The sequence below is a fragment of the Lutra lutra genome, chromosome 2, assembly GCF_902655055.1.
Source record: "Lutra lutra chromosome 2, mLutLut1.2, whole genome shotgun sequence".
In the NCBI taxonomy this organism is placed as follows: Eukaryota; Metazoa; Chordata; class Mammalia; order Carnivora; family Mustelidae; genus Lutra; species Lutra lutra.
Window position 1 is genome coordinate 112,100,415 of NC_062279.1, and position 25,354 is coordinate 112,125,768.

The window sequence follows — 25,354 nt, forward strand, 5'->3', positions numbered from 1 at the left end:
CAAAAGGAAATTAAAGGCATCCAAATCAGCAAAGAAGAAGTCAAACTATCACTCTTTGCAGATGATATGATACTATATGTGGAAAACCCAAAAGACTCCACTCCAAAACTCCTAGAACTTGTACAGGAATTCAGTAAAGTGTCAGGATATAAAATCAATGCACAGAAATCAGTTGCATTTCTCTACACCAACAACAAGACAGAAGAAAGAGAAATTAAGGAGTCCATCCCATTTACAATTGCACCCAAAACTATAAGATACCTAGGAATAAACCTAACCAAAGAGGCTAAGAATCTATACTCAGAAAACGATAAAGTACTCATGAAAGAAATTGAGGAAGACACAAAGAAATGGAAAAATGTTCCATGCTCCTGGATTGGAAGAATAAATATTGTGAAAATGTCTATGCTACCTAAAGCAATCTACACATTTAATGCAATTCCTATCAAAGTACCATCCATTTTTTTCAAAGAAATGGAACAAATAATCCTCAAATTTATATGGAACCAGAAAAGACCTTGAATAGCCAGCGGAATATTGAAAAAGAAAGCCAAAGTTGGTGGCATCACAATTCCGGACTTCAAGCTCTATTACAAAGCTGTCATCATCAAGACAGCATGGTACTGGCACAAAAACAGACACATAGATCAATGGAACAGAATAGAGAGCCCAGAAATAGACCCTCAACTCTGGTCAACTAATCATCAACAAAGCAGGAAAGAATGTCCAATGGAACAAAGACAGCCTCTTCAATAAATGGTGTTGGGAAAATTGGACAGCCACATACAGAAAAATGAAATTGGACCACTTCCTTACACCACACTCGAAAATAGACTCAAAATGGATGAAGGACCTCAATGTGAGAAAGGAATCCATCAAAATCCTCGAGGAGAACACGGGCAGCAACCTCTTCGACCTCAGCTGCAGCAACATCTTCCTAGGAACATCGCCAAAGGCAAGGGAAGCAAGGGCAAAAATGAACTATTGGGATTTTATCAAGATCAAAGGCTTTTGCACAGCAAAGGAAACAGTTAACAAAACCAAAAGACAACTGACAGAATGGGAGAAGATATTTGCAAATGACATATCAGATAAAGGGCTAGTGTCCAAAGCCTATAAAGAACTTAGCAAACTCAACACCCAAAGAACAAATAATCCAATCAAGAAATGGGCAGAAGACATGAACAGACATTTCTGCAAAGAAGACATCCAGATGGCCAACAGACACATGAAAAAGTGCTCCATATCACTCGGCATCAGGGATATACAAATCAAAACCACAATGAGATATCACCTCACACCAGTCGGAATGGCTAAAATTAACAAATCAGGAAATGACAGATGCTGGCGAGGATGCGGAGAAAGGGGAACCCTCCTACACTTTTGGTGAGAATGCAAGCTAGTGCAACCACTCTGGAAAACAGCATGGAGGTTCCTCAAAATGTTGAAAATAGAACTACCCTATGACCCAGCAATTGCACTGCTGGGTATTTACCCTAAAGATACAAACGTAGTGATCCGAAGGGGCACGTGCACCCGAATGTTTATAGCAGCAATGTCCACAATAGCCAAACTATGGAAAGAACCTAGATGTCCATCTACAGATGAATGGATAAAGAAGAAGTGGTATATATACACAATGGAATACTATGCAGCCATCAAAAGAAATGAAATCTTGCCATTTGCGACAACCTGGATGGAACTAGAGGGTATCATGCTTAGCGAAATAAGTCAATCGGAGAAAGACAACTATCGTATGATCTCCCTGATATGAGGAAGTGCAGATGCAACATGGGGGGTTAAGGGAGTAGAAGAAGAATAATTGAAACAAGATGGGATTGGGAGGGAGACAAACCATAAGTGACTCTTAATCTCACAAAACAAACTGAGGGTTGCTGGGGGGAGGGGGGTTGGGAGAAGGGGGGTAGGGTTATGGACATTGGGGAGGGTATGTGCTATGGAGAATGCTGTGAAGTGTGTAAACCTGGCGATTCACAGACCTGTACCCCTGGGGATAAAAATATATTATATGTTTATAAAAAATTTAAAAAAATAAAATTAAATTAAAAAAAAAAAGATGAATCTCTAGTTGATGGGGCTTAAGATGAACTCAGATCTCATGGTTTGGAGTTGTGAAAATAAAACTTCCTGTGGACTCAAGGAATGAACAGCTTTCTAATGTCCTCAGGTCTAGGGTTTACCTACATTTTACCTAAATTTCAAAATATTGCTCCAAATGGAGGGAACTCTTTTGATATATTCTAGACCTGAATAATCATATTATTCATTATGTTATTCTCCAAAAAGCAATTTTCTTTTTGCTTCCAGAAATTAATCACCTTAAAAACCTAATATGACCACATTATTTATTTATATATATGTATATATACATATATATATATATATACAAACACACTGACATATATATTTGTATAACAATAGAATAAAAGAATAAAAGTTTGGAAGAATTCATAATAAACTGTTAAGAATGGTTAGTGTAAAAAAAAAAGAATGGTTGGTTTTTAATGGAGGTGGAATTAGGGGGAAAATGTTCTTGTAACTTTATGTACTTCTGAATGGTTTAAACATATTAGATTGTATTCGTGTATTTTTTTTTAGTAGTTTACAATAAAAATAAAAAATTATATATAAATTTTAGAATACTTTCTTGATTAGCCACTTGTTTCCAGGTGCTGTGCTAGGAAAAAAGGATGTGAAGATGAATACTCATGAACCCCACACTCTAGGACTTCAGTATAGTAGAAGAAACAAACTAATGAGAAATTACATTCAATCATCACCATAGTAATAGTCTTATTATATTTACATATTTTTACTGTGTGCCAGGTTATATCCTAAGCACTATATATGTGATCCCTACCACAACCATATGAGACTGGTACTCCTATTTTCCTTATTTTACTACTGAGAGAACTGAGAAAAAGAGTAGGTAAGCAATTAAATTTGTTTAAATTCACCCGGCTTATTAGCAGCAGAGTTGGCATTCAAACCTATGCAGTCTCCATTGTATTGCACCTTCAACAAAAGTAACAATAATAGGCAATTCTTACTGAGTATTACACAGAGAATTACCGTCACAGTGCATTCTCTACAAACTGGCCACAGAGTTCTTCCTAAACATAAGTTCAACCATTTCCTCTCATTAAAACTCTAATGGTTCCAAAACTCTCTCAAAGTACAAGAAGGTTCTGAAAATGTCCTGTGCAGCACCCCTGTAAGATCAGCCCCTTACCTCCACTTTGATCTAACTTCCTACCACTCTCCCCTTCCTTCCTTCCTTCCTCCCTTCATTCCAGAGCTATCTCCTTGTTGTTCTCTATAAATTGGCCAGCATTCCCCTGCCTCAAAACCTCTACACTTGCTATTCCTTGTACCTGGAATGCTCCAGATATCTGCATGGCATGTGCATGTCTCCCTTCTTATTTATTCTAACAAACTATACTGATGTTTTATCACTAAAATAATGTTGATTATTGGTAAACTTTCTTGATCATGCTTAAAAAAAATCATAAGATTTTTATCTTTTTAGTTTGTGCAGGATTCATTTCTTCTAAGATTACCAAGATTTTTTTTTTTAAGATTTTATTTATTTATTTGACAGACAGAGAACACAAGTAGGCAGAGAGGCAGGCAGAGGGAGAGAAGGGAGGAAGCAGGCTCCCCGCTGAGCAGAGAGCCCGATGCGGGGCTCGATTCCAGGACCCTGGGATCATGACCTGAGCCAAAGGCAGAGGCTTTAACCCACTGAGCCACCCAGGCACCCCACCAAGATTTGTTTCTAAAGATTTATTAATTTATTTGAGAGAGAAAGAGAGAGCGAGCATGCATGAGCAGGGAGAGAGGTGGTAGGAGAGGAGAGAGAATCTCTATAGCAGACTCCCTGCCAAGCCAAGTGTGGCACCTGACTCGGCCCAATCCCAGGACCCTGAGATCATGACCTGAGTCGAAATCAAGAGTCGGCCACTTCACTGACTAAGTCACCCAGGCTTCCCAAGATTACCAAGATTTTTTACTCTCAACCATTAAAATTCTCCTTACATTATACCTTATTTCCTTCCCATGAAGTCTTCTCTGCTGATTTAAAATTACAATCCAAATAATGATATGAACATTCTGAATTTTTAGGAGAGAAATCTAAAATAACTGTGGAGAAGAAAAAAAAGCATGGATTTTTATGTAACAGTCTGTTCAATGTCAAGTAAATTTTTAATGTTATATTTTACTTAGAATTTACTTACAGTCATTTTCAATTGAGTTCTTATTAGACTCAGCTCTCACTTGAAAATTATCTTCAATATGAAAGCCAATACCTCCTTTTGGAAAGTTTTCTTCATCTGGGAACTAGAAAACAGAGATCCATTCATCAGTTTATTTAGTAAAAAGATAAAGTGTGTGTGTGTACATATCTGTATCTTTATCTACCTCCCTATATGCGCGCGCATACTCACACACACACACACACACACACACATAAGTCTGTGGTTATAACTTGAGACACAGAAGAACAGAAGCAGTACGTTATGAAGTCAATTCAGGGAAAGCAGAATACATTATATATCATCAATGCTTACATTCACATTTCTTATATCTTAACATCACTGAGATAAAGGATGCACCCTAATAGTGATGACCTTGTTACATCCCTATAGCACTGGCAATAGTCGTAACACTGCTGGCATTGCTGTGCAAGTGAAACCATATGCAAGTTAGTCATACTGTTCATACAATAATCACATAAGCATGAGTTTGCATTAACATTACTTGTTATGTAATTTTGCCATTTAAACATCTTCAAAAGGATAACATTATTATTTGCTACTAAACAAAAAAGTATTGCAGTTCACAGAGGGCAAGGAGGCAAAGCAGTGTGATATGTCATTAAAATATCTACACCCAAATAAATCCAAGACTTCTTAACAAGCAAAACATCAAAAATCTAAGTGGAAGTGAAAAAGTTCTAGAGATCTGCTTCACGACATTGTAAATATATTTCACATGACTTAACTGTACACATAAAAATAGGTAAGATTAAAAATTTTATTATTTTTTTTTACCATAATAAAAGTTTTTTTGTTTTTAAGTAGGCTCCATACCAAGCGCACAGCCCAACATGAAGCTCAAACTCACAACCCTGAGAGCAAGACCTGAGCTGAAATCAAGAGTTGGATGCTTAACCAACTGAGCCACCCAGGCACCCCACCACAATAAAAAAGTTTTTAATAAAAAAGTCAAAGTGATGAAGCACAGTATAATGTTAACTGCTCTTCTTTATTAGTGGTATATAATGGTGCTTTTATTTTTTCATTTTTTTTTAAGATTTTTAATTTTTTTTTAAGATTTTTAAGGTTTTATTTATTGGGGTGCCTGGATGGCTCAGTTGGTTAAGTGGCTGCCTTCGGCTCAGGTTATGATCCCACGGGCTGGGGATCAAGCCCCGCATCGGGTTCCTTGCTCAGCGGGAAATCTGCTTCTCCCTCTCCCTCTGCCTGCCTCTCTGCCTACTTGTACTCTCTGTCAAATAAATAAATAAAATCTTTAAAGGAAAAAAATATTTTATTTATTTATTTGATACAGAGAGAGTGAGAGAGCACAAGTAGGGGGAGCAGCAGAGGGAGAAGAAGGCTCCCCGCTGAGCAGGGAGATGGATGAGGGATTTGATCCCAGGATTCTGGGATTATGATCTGAGCTGAAGCCAGATGCTTAACTGACTGAGCCACCCAGGTACCCCATAATGGTGCTTCTTTTAATCAGTGATAGTACCTGGGAATTTGGTGAAATACAGAATATTTTTTGAGGTTTAGAGACTACTATATGCAACCTGCCACACTTAGGTAGGCCTGGTCATTTTGCCTTAAAATATATCTTATAGGGGCGCCTGGGTGGCTCAGTGGGTTAAACCTCTGCCTTCAGCTCTGTCATGGTCTCAGGGTCCCGGGATCGAGCCCCGCACTGGACTCTCTGCTTGATGGGTAGCCTGTTCCCTGTCTCTCTCTGCCTGCCTCTCTGCCTGCTGTGCTCTCTCTCTCTCTCTCTGTCAAATAAATAGATAAAATCTTTGGAAAAAAAAATATTAATCTCTTGACCAGACACTGTTTTGAATATATGCATATCATTCTCTTATGAACTCTATTTGGTAGCAATTGAGAGGTGCTTAGTGTCATACTTTAGAGAAGTGGGGGTAAGGATAACTTTTATTTGTTCAAAGATTTAAATATTTCTTCATAAAATTTAGTATTGATATAAAGACAATGATTTGGCAAGGTGCAACTATATAAAATATTTTTACCTGCAAGAAATCAATCTGCATACAAGCACTAGTCAATTTTGGTGTCAATAAACAAGTGTCTGTCCTGTAGTTTTCATACTCAATACTATCTGGAAACTGACCGCATTCTAGCTGTGAGCTGTGTCCTCTGACCATCAGAGCACTAGTAGCTGATCCTTTCACTTGGTGCCCTTGAAACTCAACAGGCTACAAATAAATTATTAAAAATGAGTATTGCAATAAGTACATATTGATATACAGTCACAATGTATATATACACAGGAAATAAATCACAAGTTAGCTTTCTTATTAAATATTAATGTAAATAATTATTAAGTGAATAATACTGAAAAACCAGAAAAACTCCTATTATCCTAACACATGCTAATTGTAAAACATAATTCGGTTATTGATTTAATTAAATTCAAGTTCAACATTAATAAATATGAATTGTTTATAAGGAGCACAAAAACTATAGTTATAACGGACTAATTAAACCAGAAAAATACAGTTGCTCCTTTCTCTGTGCGTCCCTTGTACATTATACAACTTTCCATTATAGACTTACCACATTATACTATAATGAAGTTTCTTTTCATCTATATCCTAACTGTACTATAAACTTCTTGAGGGGAGAGACCTGTTGGTTTCATCAGGGTACCACTTGCATTTAACACCATGCTTGGCATATTGGAAGCAGTCAATAAACATGTAATAGGAAGTAAGGAAAGAAATACAGAAAGCATTTTCCTTTGTTCAGGCATTCTGTAAACTATCAGGCTTCCCAGAAGAGGGATGGTGGGCTCTCTGCCTCCCAGAAGATCTGATCCTATTGCTCTGAGAACAAAGTCCTAAGAATATGATGCCAATACAGGCGTGTACTTCAGAGAGGTACTGTCATGTCCTCAGAGACCTGATCTGCTCTCAGTCTTCAAATAGCTTTCTCTACTGCCCCCTTGAGGGGTTCTAGGATTTTTATTCCTCACTGGGTGACAAATCTACCCAGAAAGTGGAAAATTAAGATTGCTTAGAGCACCTGGGTGGCTCAGTGGGTTGAGCCTCTGCCTTCAGCTCAGGTCATGATCCCAGGGTCTTGGGATCGAGGCCCACATCAGGCTCTCTGCTCCGTGGGGAGCCTGCTTCTCCCTGTTTCTCTGCCTGTTGCTCTGCCTACTTGTGATCTCTGTCAAATAAATAAATAAAATCTTTAAGAAAAAATTAAGATTGGTAATACAACCAAAGAAATGTATATAAAGGATGAATTTATTTCTAAGTGATAAATTAACAAAATTATGATAGTAAATAATCTGAATATTCACTTATTTAAAAATGAAGATTCTAAATCACACATTTGAAAGGAAAATCAAATCTAAATATCCCTTATACAGAACTTTTGTTGAAAATATTCTAAATTTTAAAACATACACAGTTCAACTAAAAAAGTCTCACCTGTTAGGCTCTGTATATTTCTAATTTGTTTGATGGAGAATACACATTCTCCACAAGCAAAAGACACCTTATTCTCTATGCTTCTATGTAGATCGCCTTTAAAGGTCTGTTGGGTATTAGGAATAGAATCAGTATTTATAAAGCCCAAGTATTTATATGCTACTTTCTCTACAAATTTTTGATATGGAGTAGATGGCACTAGATAGAACTTGGGTTATATATACTTTTACAGAAGTAGGAGTGATAAAGCAGCCTATATGTTGAAGGCTATAAAGATCTTCATTTTGTTCTCTGCAAAACATTCATTATTTACAGCTTATTTATCTTCCAATTTCTAGGGTATGCATCATATATATGCATGACGCATTATTAGTTCACTAGTAAAGAGAAAGGGCTCAAGTCAAATAAGGGGTACCAGTCATTAGTTTTTCTTGTTCCTAAAATCAGGTTAATTCATTATGCTCATTAACTTTCTGCCTATGAAAACTGAGAGTGGTATAAAAACAGCAGGAAAAGGCTGTGGATTAGAAAATCAAAGTTGTTCACAAATTTTACCTTAGGGTCACAGGTTTTTCTCTCTAATTGTTTAGGGATAACATCTAGAAAAGCAGTCTCTCCATCTCCCAAGGAAAAGATCTAGAATAAAATATCAGTAAGTGTGTTAGCTAGTAGAGTTTTGTAGGCCGCTCATGAGTTTTATTGGAAAATACTCCCAAAACTTAAAGCTTGCCATTTGAAAGTACACTTGCCATTCCAATCTTACTTCTGTACATACAAACATATAACAAGCTACCTCTGGCAAGCGAGTCCTCCAGCAGGTAAGGTACTATGCTAATTAATTTTAAAACTCAGCAATAAAAAATTCTAATCCTAATTTTTTTTAATTTATTTATTTTGAGGGGAGCCTGGGTGGCTCAGTCAGATAAGCGTCTGTCTTCGGCTCAGGTCACGAGCCCCGTGTCTGGCTTTTTGCTCACTGGGGAGCCTGCTTCTCCTTCTCCCTCTGCCTGCTGCTCCCGCTGCTTGTGCACGCTCTCTCTCTCTCTCTCTCTCTCTCCGTCAAATAAATAAATAAAATCTTTCTAAATTTACTTATTTGGAGAGAGAGAGGGAACATACGTGCACACAAGAGGAAGGGGCAGAAGGAAAGAGAGAATCATTTTTAAGATTTTATTTATTTGAGCACTGTATTATTGTGCGCTTGTGCATACGAGTGGTGGGAGGGGCAGAGGGATAGGAACCGGCAGAATCCCCACTGAGCAGGGAGCCTGCTCTGGGGCCTGAGATCATGACCTGAGCTGAAGGCCGACACTTAACCAACTGAACCACTCAGGAGCCCATAGTTGAATATTTTAACACTAGAAAAAATTGTTGCGTACCTAATAATCACCCATCTAACCTAATACTTAATGTTAATGCAGATTATTTAATTCAAAAATTAGTTTGAAACCAAAAGAGGAAAAGTTGTAAAAAGCGTTATCAATTTAAAGAATGAATCAGGGGCACATGGGTGGCTCAGCTAGTTAAGCGTCTGCCTTCAGCTCAGGTCATGATCCCGGGGTCCTGGGATTGAGCCCCACATCAGGCTCTCTAGTCAGGAGGGAGTCTGCTTCTCCCTCTGTCCCTCACCCCGCTCATGTTCTCGCTCTCTCTCTCTCTTTCTCAAATAAATAAATAAAATTTAAAAAAAAAAAAAAAAGAATGAAATCTGAGCACCTGGCTGGCTCAGCCAGTAGAGCATGTGACTCTTTTTTTTTTTTTTTAAGATTTATTTATTTTAGAGAGAGCACAAAAGCGAAGGGAGGGGCAGGAAGAGGAGAGAGAGAATCCTTAAGCAGGCTCCCCACTGAGCATGGAGCCCGACACAGAGTTTGATCAGAGTACCCTGGGATCACAACCTAAACCAAAATCCAGAGTCTGCCATTTAACTGACTGGCACCCAGGTGCCCCAGTAGAGCATGTGACTCTTAATCTCAGGATCATGAGTTCAAGCCCACTTTGGGCATGAAGCCTACATTAAAAGTAAGATAAAAAGACCATTTCCTAGCAACCATAAAAACACAAGATATAGACAAGAGCAACTAGTCATTTTTAGTTCATCAAGCAACTATATAATCATAATTTCTACTATGAATTAGATTTTGAAAAGGAATTTAGCAGAAATAATTTTTATGTTTAAAAAATATAGAGAAAACAATTCCTCAATAGACAAGAGGTAGTGCATTTCTTCAAATAATAGTTACCTTCCATTAATAATATATTTAACACATCTGTCAACCAAGTAGTTCTTGAAAACATTCAACTCATATTTTAGAATTAGAATTTTCAAATACAGTGAGTTTAAAAAACAAATTAACATAGCACCCTCTCTTCTGTTGCTATTTGTAGCCAATTATAGAAATTAAATTAGCAGAAATAAAATTGCAGTGCCATTAAGTATATTCTTAAAGAGTACCCTAACTTTAAATTTTGAAACTTTTTCTTCTTCTTTTTTTTTTTAAGATTTTATTTATTTATTTGACAGAGAGAGAGATCACAAGTAGGCAGAGAGGCAGGCAAAGAGATGGGGGAAGCAGGCTTACTACTGAGCAGAGAGCCAGATGTGGGGCTTGATCCCTGGACCCTGGGATCATGATCTGAGCCAAAGGCAGAGGCTTAACCCACTAAGCCACTAAGATGCCCGCTGAAAGTTTTTCTATCACTAATGAACATGAAGAGGTTGCTTCAGAAAGTTATAGTATGAAAGGTATTACAAAAATGCAAATATACTCCTATAATGCTAAAAAGATTGAAATAAAAATTTTTTACAAAAGATTATAAGACCTTTTTCATTCCTATGAGATTACAACAGATTTTTTTAAATATATGATATTTATTTTAAATGGCAACTCATAGGGATGCTGGGGTGGCTCAGTTGGCTAAGTGTTTGCCTTCAGCTGAGGTCATGATCCCAGGGTCCTGGGATCAATCCCCAAGTCAGTCTCCCTGATCAATGGGGAGTCTGCTTCTGCTTCTGCTGCTCCCCCTGCTCATGCTCCCACTCTCTTCCTCTCTAATAAATAACATCTTTAAAAAATAAAAATAAATAGCAACTCATTGTGGAGAATGACAGTGTTATTTGCAGTTTATATTTTGTGCTAACTATCCTTGAAAAGGTTTAAACCCTATTTTTTCAAGTGAAGAAAAGAATTAAGAATGTGATCATTTCTAAGCTAAATAATGTGGTTGTTCATTATTATTTTATACATTTGATTTTATTATATAAGGATAAAAAATGAGCCACCTCTATATGAATTTTATTTGTTTTGCTTTGTTTTCTTTAAGGCAACAGAGTTGCAGGTACAGCTATAATTGTCAATGACAAATCTTGGATTAAGTAATGATTACAAGTTTACAAACTTATTTGTGGGGGTGCCTGGGTGGCTCAGTGGGTTAGGCCTCTGCCTTCGGCTCAGGTCATGATCTCCGGGTCCTGGGATCGAGCCCCGCATCAGGCTCCCTGCTCAGGAGCCGGCTCCCTGCTCAGGAGCCTGCTCCCTCCCCCCGCCCCCCCCCCCCCCCCACCTCTCTGCCTACTTGTGATCTCTCTCTGTCAAATAAATAAATAAAATCTTAAAAAAAAAACTTATTTGTGATAACAGATTTGTTACTTAACCAAATCCTACTGACCACACCAGGATATTTGTACAAGGCAGTAGGCTCATCTAAATAAGTTTACAAATGATATTGAAAACTGACAGGGGCGCCTGGGTGGCTCAGTGGGTTAAAGGCTCTGCCTTTGGCTCAGGTCAGGTCATGATCCCAGGGTCCTGGGATCAAACCCCGCATCGGGCTCTCTGCTCAGCAGGGAGCCTGCTTCCCTCCTCTCTCTCCCCGCTTGCTTCTCTGCCTACTTGTGATCTCTGTCAAATAAATAAATAAAATCTTAAAAAAAAAACTGACAATATAAAATTATATGCCATATCTATATATATAACTATAAATTCTGGCTACTTTATATTTTAAAAATTAAAATTTTTTAATTTTTTAAAGTGGTTCACTTGGTTCAACTTCATTTTCTTTTATGATCTTAGGAACAAAATATAAACAGAATAACTAAAAGGTACTAGTAAGTTATAAAATAAAATATAAATTTCTATTAGCATTAAAAATAGAAGAACAAAAAAAGAATAAAAATTAAAAAATAAAAAGAAAAAAGAAAAGAACACTATCACTAATAATCAAAGGAACAAAAACTATATATTAATTAAATATTATTCTGACTTAGCAAAAACTGAAAATATCTTTTTTTTTTTTTTTAAGTTTTATTAGGGCACCTGGGTGGCTCAAATGATGAAGCATCTGCCTTTGGCTGGGATCATGATCCCAGGGTCCTGGGATGGAGCCCCAAGTTGGGCTCCTAGCTCAGCAGGGAGTCTGCTTCTCCCATTCCCTCTGCCTCTGTTTCTCCCCCTGCTCATGCTCTCTCTCTCTCTCTCTCAAATGAATAAATAAAATCTTAAAAAAAGATTTACTTATTTATTAGAGAGGAAGAGAGAGTGTGAGACTGAGAGGAAGGGAAGAGGAAAAGAGAGAGAATCTCAAACAGTTCTCACACAGAGCAGAGCCCAATGCTGGACTTGACCCCATGATCCCAAGATCACAACCCAAGCCGAAATCAAGAGTTGGATGTCCAAGCAACCAAGCCACCTACATGTCCCAGCATTGAAAATATCTTAGTACTGGTGAATGTGAAGTGAAATAAATATTCATACTACAAAAGAGGAAGATTTTTAGATTTGACACTATAAATCAAGAAAATTGTTCTTAGGGGCACCTGGATGGCCCAGCGGGTTAAGCCTCTGCCTTCGGCTCAGGTCATGATCTTAGGGTCCTGGGATCGAGACCTGCATCAGGCTCTCTGATCAGCAGGGTGCCTTTTTCCCCCTTCTCTCTGTGCCTGCCTCTCTGCCTACTTGTGATCTCTCTCTGTCAAATAAATAAATCTTAAAAGAAAAAAGAAAATTTTTCTTAGCCTTTCAAGTTATCATCAATTCCACATGTGAGACTCAAATCTAAGGAAATAACTCAAAATGTAAACAACAATTTATGTGCAAAAACATTTGCTGAAGTTTTATTTATCCTAGCAAAATGCTAGAAATAATTTAAATCTTCAAAATAGGGCACTGCTTATCCAAAGCACAGACTATCCACAGGATGGGATGGTAAGTAACCTCTAAAAGATATTAAACTTCTGGTCTGTGGTTGAGTGGCTAACGTGGTCTCTGTTCTGCAGGATGGCGTTTGTTAAAGTTGTCAAGAATAAGTCTTACTTTAAGAGATACCAAGTGAAATTTCGAAGATGACGAGAGGATAAACTGATTATTATGCTCAGAAACACTTGGTAATTCAGGATAAAAATAAACACAACACACCTCACTACAGGATGAAAATCTGTGTAACCAAAAGAGATCTCATTTGTCAGATTATTCACACCCACATAGAAGGAGATATGATAGTTGTACAGTGTAAGCTCATGAACCCCAGAGTATGGTGTGAAGGTTGGCCTGACAAATTATGCCGCAGCATATTATACCAGCCTGCTGTTGACCCACAGGCTTCTCGAGAGATTTGACGTGGACAAGATCTCTGAAGCCCAAGTGGAGGTGACAAACACTGATGGTTAACCTGGTACTTTCACCCGCTATCGGAATGCAGAGCTTGCCAGAACTACTCCTGAAAATAAAGTTTTGGGGTTCTCACAGGAGCTGTGAATGGAGGCTTGTCTATCTCTCACAGTACCAAATGATTTCCTAGTTATGATTCAGAAAGCAAGGAATTCAATGCAGAAGTACATCAGAAGCTCATCATGGGTCAGAACATTGCAGATGATATGCATTACTAATGGAAGAAGATGAAGATGCTTACAAGAAACAGCTCTCTCAATACAAAAACAACAGTGTAACTCCAGACATGACGGAGATGCGTTAAGAAAGCTCATGCTGGTATATGAGACAATCCAGTCTAGAAGAAGCCTAAGAAAGAAGTTAAAAAGAAGAGGTGGAACCATCCCCAAATGTCCCTTGCCCAAGAAGAAAAACTGGGTAGCTCAGAGGAAGGCAAGCTTCCTTAGAGCTCAGGAGCAGACTGCTAAGAGCTAATAAACCAAATCACAATTTTCTGTGAAGATTTTTCAGATAAAGACAATAATAAGCTTATTAACCAGCAGGTAAAAAATTAACTAAATAAATAAATAAGTAGAAGATATATTTAAGAGGTATCTTAGTAAGGTGAGAAACATAAAATATTAAGGGGAAAAGACAGAAAACTGTTTACACACACAACAATCTAACCATATTTTTGAAAATGGGCCTAAAATGTTGTAAACATTAATAATAATTACCTATCAGTGATAGGGTGAGTTTTATTTATCTTCATTTTTTCTGTATTTAAAAAAGGAGAAAAAAAACAGTAACATGGAAAATAGAGTAAGATACAAAATGGGGGCAAAGGAAACATTTCACTTTCTTTTGTTTCAAACATGTCTTTTAGAAAGAGCAGTGCCATATAATGAATATCCCTCCAAATATGTTAAACATCCCCAAGAAGAAACACTAATTTAGGGGATTTATTCTAGAATATCAATGTATTCTAATTAGTACCATAATTTTTATAGTATTACCATGGTTCCTAAATTGCTCAACAAGGTACTTTGGAGTACCACAGTGAACTCAACAGGGGCTGCACAAAATGTTTTAAATTTAAGGGACGGGGTGTCTGGATGGCTCAGTGGGTTGAGCATCCAACTCTTGGTTTTGGCTCAGGTCATGATCTCAAGGTTGGGAGACTGAGCCCTTCAATGGGCTTTGCACTCAACAGAGTCTGCTTAAAAGATTCTCTCTCTCTCCCTCTCTTTCCCCCTCTGTTCTTCCCCTGGCTTGTGTGCATTTTCTCTCTATCTCTCTCTCTCTCCCTCTCTCTGTCTCTCACATAAATAAATAAAATCTTTTAAAAATTATAAAAATTGGGATGCCTGGTGGCTCAGGTGGTTAAGGGTCTGCCTTCAGCTCAGGGCATGATCCCAGGATCTTGCATCAAGCCCTGCTTCAGGCTCCCTGCTTAGCGCGGAGTACGCTTCTTCCTCTTCCTCTGCCCCTCCACACCATTCATGCTCTCTCTAGGTCGCTCTAGCTCTGTCTCTCAAATGAAATCTTTTAAAAAATTATAAAAATTTTAAAATTTAAATAAATTTAAAGGGAAATACAGTTATCAATTGGCATCTGTTGATCGAATGAACTGTTAACTCAAGGTAGTTCAGTTCAACATCAGATCTTACGCCATCTCTTTCAATGACATTTTATCTTTGTAAAGTTGAGTTTTCAGAAACTGCTATGATAAAAATCAATTATCATGAAAAAAATCAATGTGAACAAGAAAACTAATCTATTCTAAGGTTTGAGAAGTTGTGCAATGCCCAACAAGTGCATACATTCCATTAGCAATTGTGTTTATTTAAAAGTAAAATGCTTACATTGGGCTCTGTGCAGGGTGGAGCCCACTTTAAAAAAAAAAAAAAAAGTGGAATGAGGGACTGCCCCTGGGTGGCTCAGTCAGTTAAGTACCAACACTTGATCTCAGCTCAGCTCTTGACCTCAGCTCAGGTCTTGACCTCAGGATCATGAGCTCAAACCCCACACTGGGTTCTGAGCTGGGCGAAGAGCCTACTTAAAAAGTAAAATAAGATAAAATAAAGGGATTACAGTAATCATATATATTCACAATATATACATATGTTAAATCATTATGTTGTACACCTTAAACCGATAAAACATTATATGTCAACAATACCAATTAAACGGGAAAAAAATAAAAATAAAAAGCTTACTAAATTAGTAGGACATAATACTTACTTACTAAGTTGTTTAATACTACTCACTACTTAATAAATGGAACTGCTAAACTCTTTTCCCCCCAAGGATATAATGAAAATAATTACTGAGATACAAGTTGGGGGCGGGCATGAGGTAAGATATCTTGGGACCCTATATATTACTGCATTCTCATCATAAAGAACAATACAGAACATTCTATATCAAAATAAAATAATATAGGGAAAAAATGTACCTGTTGAGAATCCTGGTTCCGATGAGGCAACTTTGGTAAAGCTTGTAAAACTCCTGCAGTCAATGGTTTCCTAGCTATAACACATAAAATAAAATTATTTTATTCATCTCATATATAGTGTTTTAAACTTTTTAAAAACTTATTTCTAGGGGACCCTGGCTGGCTCAGTCAGTGTAGCATGTGACTGATCTCAGGGTTGTAGGTTTAAGCCCCACACTGGTTACAGAGGTTACTTAAAAATAACAAAATCTTAAAAAAAAAAAAAATCCAGTGGCTCAGACATTGGGCATCTGCCTTTGGCTGAGGTCATGATCACAGCGTCCTGGGATCGAGCCCCAATCAGGCTCCCTGCTCAGCAGGAAGCCTGCTTTTCCTTTCCAAGTCCTCCTGCCTGTGTTCCCTCTTTCGCTGTGTCTCTCTCTGTCAAATAAATAAATAACATCTTTTTTAAAAAAACAACCCTTACTGGGACGCCTGGGTGGCTCAGTTGGTTAAGCAGCTGCCTTCGGCTCAGGTCATGATCCCAGAGTCCTGGGATCGAGTCCCACATCGGGCTCCTTGCTTGGCAGGGAGCCTGCTTTTCCCTCTGCCTCTGCCTGTGCTCACTCTCGCTTCTCTATGACAAATAAATAAATAAAATCTTAAAAAAAAAAAAAAAAAAAAAAAAAAAAAAAACCCTTACTTATAAAACTGAATGAAAGCAGGAATACAACTTAAACTTGAAGATGAGGTATTCTTGATAATTGTTGAATCTTGACTTTGGATATTTCAGGATTCACTGACTATTCTCTCTGTATATCTATGTAGTGTATGTGTAGTCAAACATTTTCAAGATAAAAATTCAAGAAAAAGGGCTGCCTGCGTGGCTCAGGCAGTTAAGCATTCACCTTTGACTCAGGTCATGATTGCAGGTCCTGGGGTTGAGCCCCACATCAGGCTCCCTGCTCAGCAGGGAGCCTGCTTCTCCCTCTCCCTCTGCCCCTCCCCCTGCTTGTGCTCTCTCTATGTCAAATAAACAAAATCTTTTTAAAAAATCTTAAAAAAAAAAAAAGTAAGAAATAAGAAAATGTTGATTTTTTTTAATTCAAGAAAGAAAATTTTCTGGTTACTTCTTAATAGTAGAAATGCTTCCTTTTTTCTTTTTTCAAATTAATTGAAAAATACCAATGCAATAGCCAACAACCTGTACTAAAAAATGCTAAAAATGAAATATTAACTGTTAGAATAAAGCCAAGACCATTACACTGCTGCTATGTGCAAACATAGATGAAAAAAAAGCACTTAATGCTATTTTGAGTCTATCTTAAATGCATTTGACTTTGGTTTGAGAAAAAAACCTTCAATTATCTTCTAAGTACATTGTGCCAGGCACTGGGGAAACAGTAGTTTCTTAAAAAAGGAAGACCACAGATGATTAAAAAAAAAAAAAAAAGATAAATTCAGATTATGATACAAAAGGGCTTCATAACAAAGGTTGATATGACAGAGAATAATGTTAGATAGGATGATTGGAAAGATCTCTCACGCGAAGGGACATTTAAATTGAGATCTGAATACACGAAAAAGCTACCAGCTATGCCAGAGGTAAAGATGTTCAGACAAAAGTCCTAACACATATAAAGAGTCTCCTGCCAACAGGAGAGTTGGCAAGTCTGCAGAATAGAAAAGAGGAGAAGATGGCTAGGCCATACCACCTGAGTATCTGTTTAAAAATGGGATTTTTTTTTTCCTTAAAGAAAAAGGTACATATTCAATCATTTCAATTTCTTCTAAAGTCTCCAAGAAGACTATAATTTTAAAGTGATTATTAGAAAGAAAGATTGACTATTATTGTAAAAAAGATAATCAGAGGCACTTGGCTGGCTCAGTTGGGGGAGCATGCAACTTTTTTTTTTTTTTTTTTAAAGATTTTATTTGACAGAGAGAAACACAGCGAGAGAGGGAACTCGAGCAAGGGCATTGTGAGAGGGATAAGCAGGTTTCCTGCTGAGCAGGAAGCCCAATGCGGGGCTGGATCCCAGGACCCTGGGACCAAGACCTGAGCAGAAGGCAGATGCCCAAAGGCTGAGACACCCAGGTGCCCTGAGCATACAACTCTTAATCTCAGGGTCACGAGTTCAAGCTTCTTGTTGGGTGTAAAGATTATTTAAATAAAAAAACTTTACTATAAAAAAATTATAGCTAAATCTAGTGTAAACTTCATTTTTAGTCCATTGTTATTTCTGGTTTATTTTCCTGTTAAAATTCAGAATTAAATGAAATTAAATTAAGTGGATTTTGGAACCTGATGCTATTTCTAAAACAGGCTTTAAAAAGGCATTTGGGGGGCGCCTGGGTGGCTCAGTGGGTTAAAGCCTCTGCCTTCAGCTCAGGTCATGATCCCAGGGCCCTCATCGGTCTCTCTGCTCAGTGGGGAGCCTGCTTCCCTTCCTCTCTCTCTGCCTGCCTCTCTGCCTGCTTGTGATCTCTGTCTGTCAAATAAATAAATAAAATCTTTAAAAAAATAAAAAAATAAAAAGGCATTTGGGGGTGCCTGGGTGGCTCAGTCGTTAAGCATCTGCCTTCAGCTCATGTCACGATCCCAGGGTCCTGGGATTGAGCCCCCAGCACATGGGGTTCCCCACTCTGCGGGAGGCCTGCTTCTCCCTCTCCCACTCCCCCTGCTTGTATTCCCTCTCTCACTGTCTCTGTCAAATAAATAAATAAAATCCTAAAAGAAATAAATAAATAAAAAGGCACTTGGTGAAAATTGATGTGTTTTCCTTTACTGCATTCACTCAAGAATAAAACTCTAAATGAACATTTCTAAGATATATTCAATCATCCCACAAAAACTTCAATCTACCGGAAAAAAATCATAACACTTTCACATATCCTAAATTGGTGGTAAAACCGATTCTTACTTCATGAAGTCAATTGTTATATTCCAATAAATAGATTCAAGTTTCTCAATGTCTCAAGAAAACCAGCTTATTCCTTTCCAGAGAAATTATATCAGAAAACAAATAGTCAATCCTCATTACTCACAGATCCTACCTACTTACTAAAATTTATTTGGAACCCCGAAATCAGTACCCTGTGTTTTTGAGGTTATTTGTGGACATCCAGAGCTACAAAAAATGAGTTGCCTGACATACATTCCCAGCTGAGGTAGAACAAGGTGATACTCTGCCTCCTTGAGCTCTCACACTATGAACAAGTATCCTTTTTGTGGTCTATTTAGTACATTTTTTACACTTTGGGGCTTCTTGTAAGTGACTTTGCTATTTCAAATGTTCCCTAAGCATACTGTCTAGTGTTCCTAAGTGCAAGAAGGCTGTGATGTCCTTTACGGAGAAAACATGTGTTAAGTGAAGCTTTTTCCAAGAATCACTCATTGCATAGTTCACCATGAGTTCAATGTTAACAGATCAACATTAATTAATGCCTTTAAATAGAAACACTCATAAAAACAAGATCTTGATCAATTGATAAAAATGTTCTGACCAGGTTTGATGGAAAATACCCCTAAAAACAATGACGCATTTTTCACTAATTCAGTGTTTGTGTTGCTTCAATATTTTATTTATTTATTTGACAGAGACATGGAGCATAAGCAGATGCAATAGCAGGCAGAAGGAGAAGCAGGCTCCCTACTGAGCAAGGAACACAATGTGGGGCTTGATCCCAGAACCCTGGAATCATGACCTAAGCCAAAGGCAATTGCCTAACCAGCTGAGCCACCCAGGTGCCCTGTGTTTGTGCTGATTCAATAGAACATAACTACTGCAAATAATGAGACTCAACCATAATCCTCTTTCCAACTTGATGAGAAAAAAGATTTCCTAAAACTAAATTCTATAATTCCTATACCTCCAATAATAGGAATCTATATCCTTATATATTACATAATTTTATCTGCCCCTACTTATTTTTCATGAAAATTTTTTTCCTTTTAAATTTTTTAGAAAATAAACTATCAATTGCCATTAAACTTATCTTTCTCTGGAATCCCTTGAGATATTTAAATATGAATTCAATTTTTTAAAAAAAGAATTCAGTTTTAACTTTTGAGTATCTCCAAGTACATTGTTCATTCACATTTATATGTGTCTAATATTGATATTTACTAATGTTCTATATTGGTTTTCTTTTTTAAAAAATGCTATTGGCAACATACCATAAGCAAAGTCAAAAGACCAGTGACATACAAAATAGAGTATCTGCAACACACATCACCAATAAAGGGTTACTATCCCCAATATATTAAGAAAAAAAACTCTTAAAAATCAATGAGAATAAAAATACCAACAGCCATTAAACATCTGGACAAAAAGGTAAGACAGTTCATGAAAAAAGATGTACAAATGTTGCTTAAACATATGAAAAGATGTTAAATTTCACTTATAGTAAGAGAAATACAAATTTAAATACACTGAAATGCCATTTCTCATTTATCAGATTAGCAAAAATTCCAAAGCTTGGCAACACACTGGCAAGACTGTGGAGAAACAAGCACTCTCATATATTACTGGTGGGGATAAGACATGGAGGGAATTTTGAAGTTTCTAATAAAGTCACACATTTACCCAGCAACCCTGCTGCTAGGAATTTGTCCTGAAGACACACCTCAAACAATATGCATACACACACACACACACACACACACACGTAATATCACATCATTTATAATAGCAAAGTATTGGAGACAGGTTGCATAATGATGGTTCATCCACACAGTGGAATATTACACAGATATAAACAAAAATGAGGATGTGTCCTATGAATTGATATGAAGCAAACTTCAGGATATATTAAGTGAAAAGAAGGTGCTAAATAATATATAGAGTATACTATCTTTTGTTGAATAGGGAGGGAACAAGAATGTAAATACGGAGTATTTCTTTTTGCAAAAAGAAACACAGGTATGACATATTGGCTCTGTCTAGCAGGTAGGTAAGAACAGGATGAAAGGCACAAGGAAGGCGTATGAGTTTATGTTTTTATACAGCTTTGATTCCTGAACTAGATTAATATTTTACATAATCAGAAATAAAAATTAATCAACAAGGATGGGCAAAAAAGTCCTCATACTGAATATAAACAGTGAATTTAACTATATTTACATCAAATTATAACATAACCACACTAAAGAGAATAACCCAAGTAACTTTTTAAAGATATTTATTTGAGAGAGAGAGAGAGTGCACCTGTATATGTACATGAGCAGGGGAGGGGCAGAGAAGGAACCTCAGACTCCCCACCGAGCACAGAACTGCATGTGAGGCTCAATTCCACCACCCTGAGAGCATGATCTGAGTCAAAACCAAGAGCTGGATGCTCAACCAACTGAGCCACCCAGATGTCCCACCCAAGTAACTTTTGAACTTAATACTCTATGTATTTTCAGTAGGATATATTGCAAAAACAAACCAAAAGAGGGGTGTCTGGGTACCTCAGTTAGGCATCTGCCTTCAGCTCAGGTCATGATCTTGGGATCCTGGGATGGGGTCCCACACTGGGCTTCATGCTCAGTTGGGAGTCTGCTTCTCACTCTCCCCTCCCCACCATTAAGGCTCTTTCTTACTCTCTCTCAAATAAAATCTTTTTTTTTTTTTTAAGATTTTTTATTTATTTATTTGACAGAGAGAAATCACAAGTAGGCAGAGAAGCAGGCAGAGAGAGAGGAGGAAGCAGGCTCCCTGCTGAGCAGAAAGCCCGATGCGGGGCTCGAACCCAGGACCTGGGATCATGACCTGAGCCGAAGGCAGCGGCTCAACCCACTGAGCCACCCAGGTGCCCCTCAAATAAAATCTTAAAAAAAGAAAAAAAAAAAAAAAAGGATTTTTGAACTTTACACATGTGTAAAGGTTTTTTGTTAGTAGTAATATTAGTGTAAAAATTTGGAAGCCATTTGATGTGTATTATAGAATTAAGGAAGTAAACATACTAATGTTGTTGGGAACCAGGGCCCTTTCTCATTTCGGTAGTAAAGAAATACAATCGTGAAATTGAGGAAGACAGGAAGAACCCAGTGGTTAAGAACTGGAATTAGAGATCAATATGAACTAATGACTTTTTTTTTTTTTTAAAGATTTTATTTATTTATTTGACAGAGAGAGATCACAAGCAGACGGAGAGGAAGGCAGAGAGAGAGAGAGAGGGAAGCAGGCTTCCCGCCGAGCAGAGAGCCCGATGTGGGACTCGATCCCAGGACCCTGAGATCATGACCTGAGCCGAAGGCAACGGCCCAACCCACTGAGCCACCCAGGCACCCCCTAATGACTATTTTTTAAAAAGTATCTCCTAACACATGTTCAAAAATGTCTGATGGGGGGCACCTGGGTGGCTCAGTGGGTTAAACCCTCTGCCTTCGGCTCAGGTCATGATCCCGGGGTCCTGGAATCGAGCCCCACATCGGGCTCTCTGCCCAGCGGGGAGCCCGCTTCCCCCCCACCCATCTGCCTCTCTGCCTACTTGTGATCTCTGTCAAATAAATAAAATCTTTTTAAAAAATGTATGATAGGAATGGATATTTACACACAGACTTGCTTATATGTGCCTATATATGTTTATTTCCAGAAGGATACCCTGGAAGGAAACTAGCTAATTCTTAGGAGTGGACTGAGGGACTATACTAGAAAGGTGATTTACTTTTCACCATTTTATCCTCTATTAGAATTGATTTTACCAAGTACACATATTGCCTATTTAAATTTACCAAGTACACATATTGCCAATATGTCATACCTGTGTTTCTTTTTGCAACTATCTAATTCTTAGGCACCTGGGTGGCTCAGTAGGCGAAACATCTTTGGTTCAAGTCATGACCTCAGGGTCATGAGATCAAGCCCTCCATCAGGCTCTGTGCTAGGCATGTAACCTGCTTAAGATTCTCTCTCCTTCTTCCTCTGCCCCTTCCCCTGCTCACACTCTTTCTCAGGCACACTCTTTTTCTCTTAAAAAAAAAAAAAAAAAAAAAAAATTTACTATGTAATTCTTTAATGTAGCCTCCAAAGCAAATACTTTCCAACCTCTGAGCTATACAGAAAACAATCCAAAACAAACATGTCAATCTAACCTTCAGGATTGTTATCTGGCTCATCAGTCATCTGGCTCAGAGTTCCTTGTTGTTTAAAGGTAGTACTTTTCTTTTTCAGTATTTCCAAGCCTTCTAAAGCCGTAGTGTGTTCAGACAATGACTTTAAAATGGAAATGTTATTTACTAATCCAGAGAGTTCCAAAGGATTTCTAGGACTATTACAATATTGTTTGCTTTCTCCATCAGTTTCTACTTCAACATGGTCATGGTCTAAACTTCTAATCCTTCGCAAATCTTCAGATTCAGGAATATATGCTTCCGTGTCTTTGGAAATAGGATGCTTTTTTCCCAGAGGGTAAAACAAAGAGTTAGAAACTTGGGTACTTGATTTATCAAGAGCAACACATTCTTCAGAGTGATTATGATTAACATTTAATTCTTGGATACTGATGTCGCTGCTCAACGTTGAGAGTAAAAGCCATTCATCATTTTTGTCTAAGTTACTTCCCATAATAAAAGGCTGAGGCTCAGCCTGTTCTGAGAATGGGCTGTTTTTAGGAGTGTGATCAGTGGCTATGTTTAAACAAGGAATATGTAAATTTGAGCTTATATCTTTAGATTTACTATGTAGTGAAGCAATATCATAGTTAATTCTGACTTTTTGAATACATTTATTAGCATTTTCATTATTATCTATAGATACATCATCAGTCCCCTCTAAAGATGAGTCAAAACTGCTTAAGATATCACTACACTCTTCTATTTCTTTTCTAACGTTTCCAGTTTTCCAAGGTCCTCTGTCAACACCTACACAAGCTTTATCACAAAACTCTGACAGCAGAGTCTCTTTAATAGGAAATGTCTCTGTAGGTTTATCCCCAATTGATGTTAAGAAAGACAAATGTTCACTGCCAACTTTCTTACAGCTTGTATCTTCACATCTCTTCTGAACACTTGAACTGCTGTCATTAACCAAAGTTTCCTTTACCCAACCCTCTGAATACTGGGAAATTTTGTTGTCTTCCTGTGATTCCTCCTCAGTGTCGCTGGTTTCAAAATTGTTCAGGTTAAAACTCACCTCCACAAGTGACTGTGTTACATTACTCATAGGTTCAGGAATACTGTTATGATTTCCATTATCAGTATTACTTTTAGAAAGCACGTTGGTAAAGTCATCAGAGATCCTAGAATTGTTAGCTATAGAACACTCAGTTTGCAGATGTTCAGATTCTGGCAGGAATGACATTGGCCGTTCATACTTCTTTACCTCCTGAGCATTTTCTCTACTGAGAGTTGATACTTTTGAACACATCTTGTCATTTTGACTAACAGGTATTTTATTATTATTTTTAATGTCATATTCTGATAATAAGCCATCACACCCCACACTGCTACAAGTAACTGGTAAGCTGTTGCTTTTACAGAATGAAGGAATTTCCAATTTCACTTCCTGATCCAATGACTGATCACTATCATCTACTGGCTTGACTTCATTATACTTTTTACCCTTTTCAGCACATGTTTCAGAGACCTGTATCCTCTCTTGTGCCAAAAGATCTTTAAAATCTAAATTTGTATGGTCTCCCTGGGCCTTCGGTTTCCTTTCTATACTATTTCCATCTTCAGTAGAAGAATGTACAGGTGAGCTCTGGGAGGATAAATACATGGCCCATCGGCTTTTATTTCTCATGGTATTTTCTGATTGATGCTGGTGGTGTAAACTGTCTGTGCTCTTTGGCTCAGCACACTCTTCTTGTTCAACTATGCACTTTGGTTTAATAGGGATGTTTACACTTCCTTGTAGTTGTATCTGAGGAAGATGTTCTGTAGTCCCAGAATTTAGTTCTTCAAATGTACCAATTGATTTGGACTTCAGAAGAGCTAATATCTGTGCTTTGCTTCTGATGTTTTGTGAAACTCCTAAACAGTGAGATGTCAAACCATCTTTTTTTAAGATCTCACTGGTCAGTGCAGAATCTGAATGCTTATTTACAGAATAGACAGGAGAGCAAAAATAATTTTCTTCACATTTCATTTCTGGGTTATTCTTGAAGGATGGAGTAGAGACAACCGAAGAAAAATGTAAGCCATTTGTCTCTCTGTTTTTGTAAGTGACACTGTTCTCAGGGTCTCTTGGCATATTATTTATATCTTTCTTGCCAGCAGTAGAAAACAAAGGAGGTGTGCTATAGAAGGGAGAAAGAAAAATAGGGCTAGGTTTCTTAGCCTCAAGTGACTCTGCGGATTCACCATTTTCTGTAATAATCATTTTCTTTGGCACTGGACGTGGTCCTCGAAAACCCTAAAAATATTAAAACAATTATTAGCTGTTCCGTTATCTATAAAGAAACTTTGAAATGGACTGGCTTTAAAAAAAAAAGGGGGGGGGGGAGAAAAGGAAAGAAAAGAAAAAGGAATGTGTCTATTTTGCAAGATAAAGTAATAAAGATATAAAATTTGCAAGATTAAAATGTAAATACTCATTTGTATTAAGA

The 25,354-nt window shown here is 37.5% G+C and overlaps 1 protein-coding gene and 1 pseudogene across 1 annotated transcript in view; one reads left to right on the forward strand and one right to left on the reverse strand.

Annotated features, from left to right (window-relative positions):
- Positions 1-25,354, reverse strand: part of ZGRF1 (zinc finger GRF-type containing 1) — an 88,410-nt gene that overhangs the window by 48,589 nt on the left and 14,467 nt on the right. The window contains exons 6-11 of the mRNA XM_047718245.1: positions 22,899-25,161; positions 15,839-15,912; positions 8,291-8,371; positions 6,308-6,493; positions 4,260-4,362; positions 4,067-4,164 (exon numbers count right to left, since the gene is read on the reverse strand). Of these exons, the coding sequence (XP_047574201.1) occupies positions 4,067-4,164; positions 4,260-4,362; positions 6,308-6,493; positions 8,291-8,371; positions 15,839-15,912; positions 22,899-25,161 (2,805 nt within the window). The remainder of the gene's footprint in view (positions 1-4,066; positions 4,165-4,259; positions 4,363-6,307; positions 6,494-8,290; positions 8,372-15,838; positions 15,913-22,898; positions 25,162-25,354) is intronic.
- On the forward strand, positions 13,012-13,939 carry LOC125093299 (60S ribosomal protein L5-like; annotated as a pseudogene).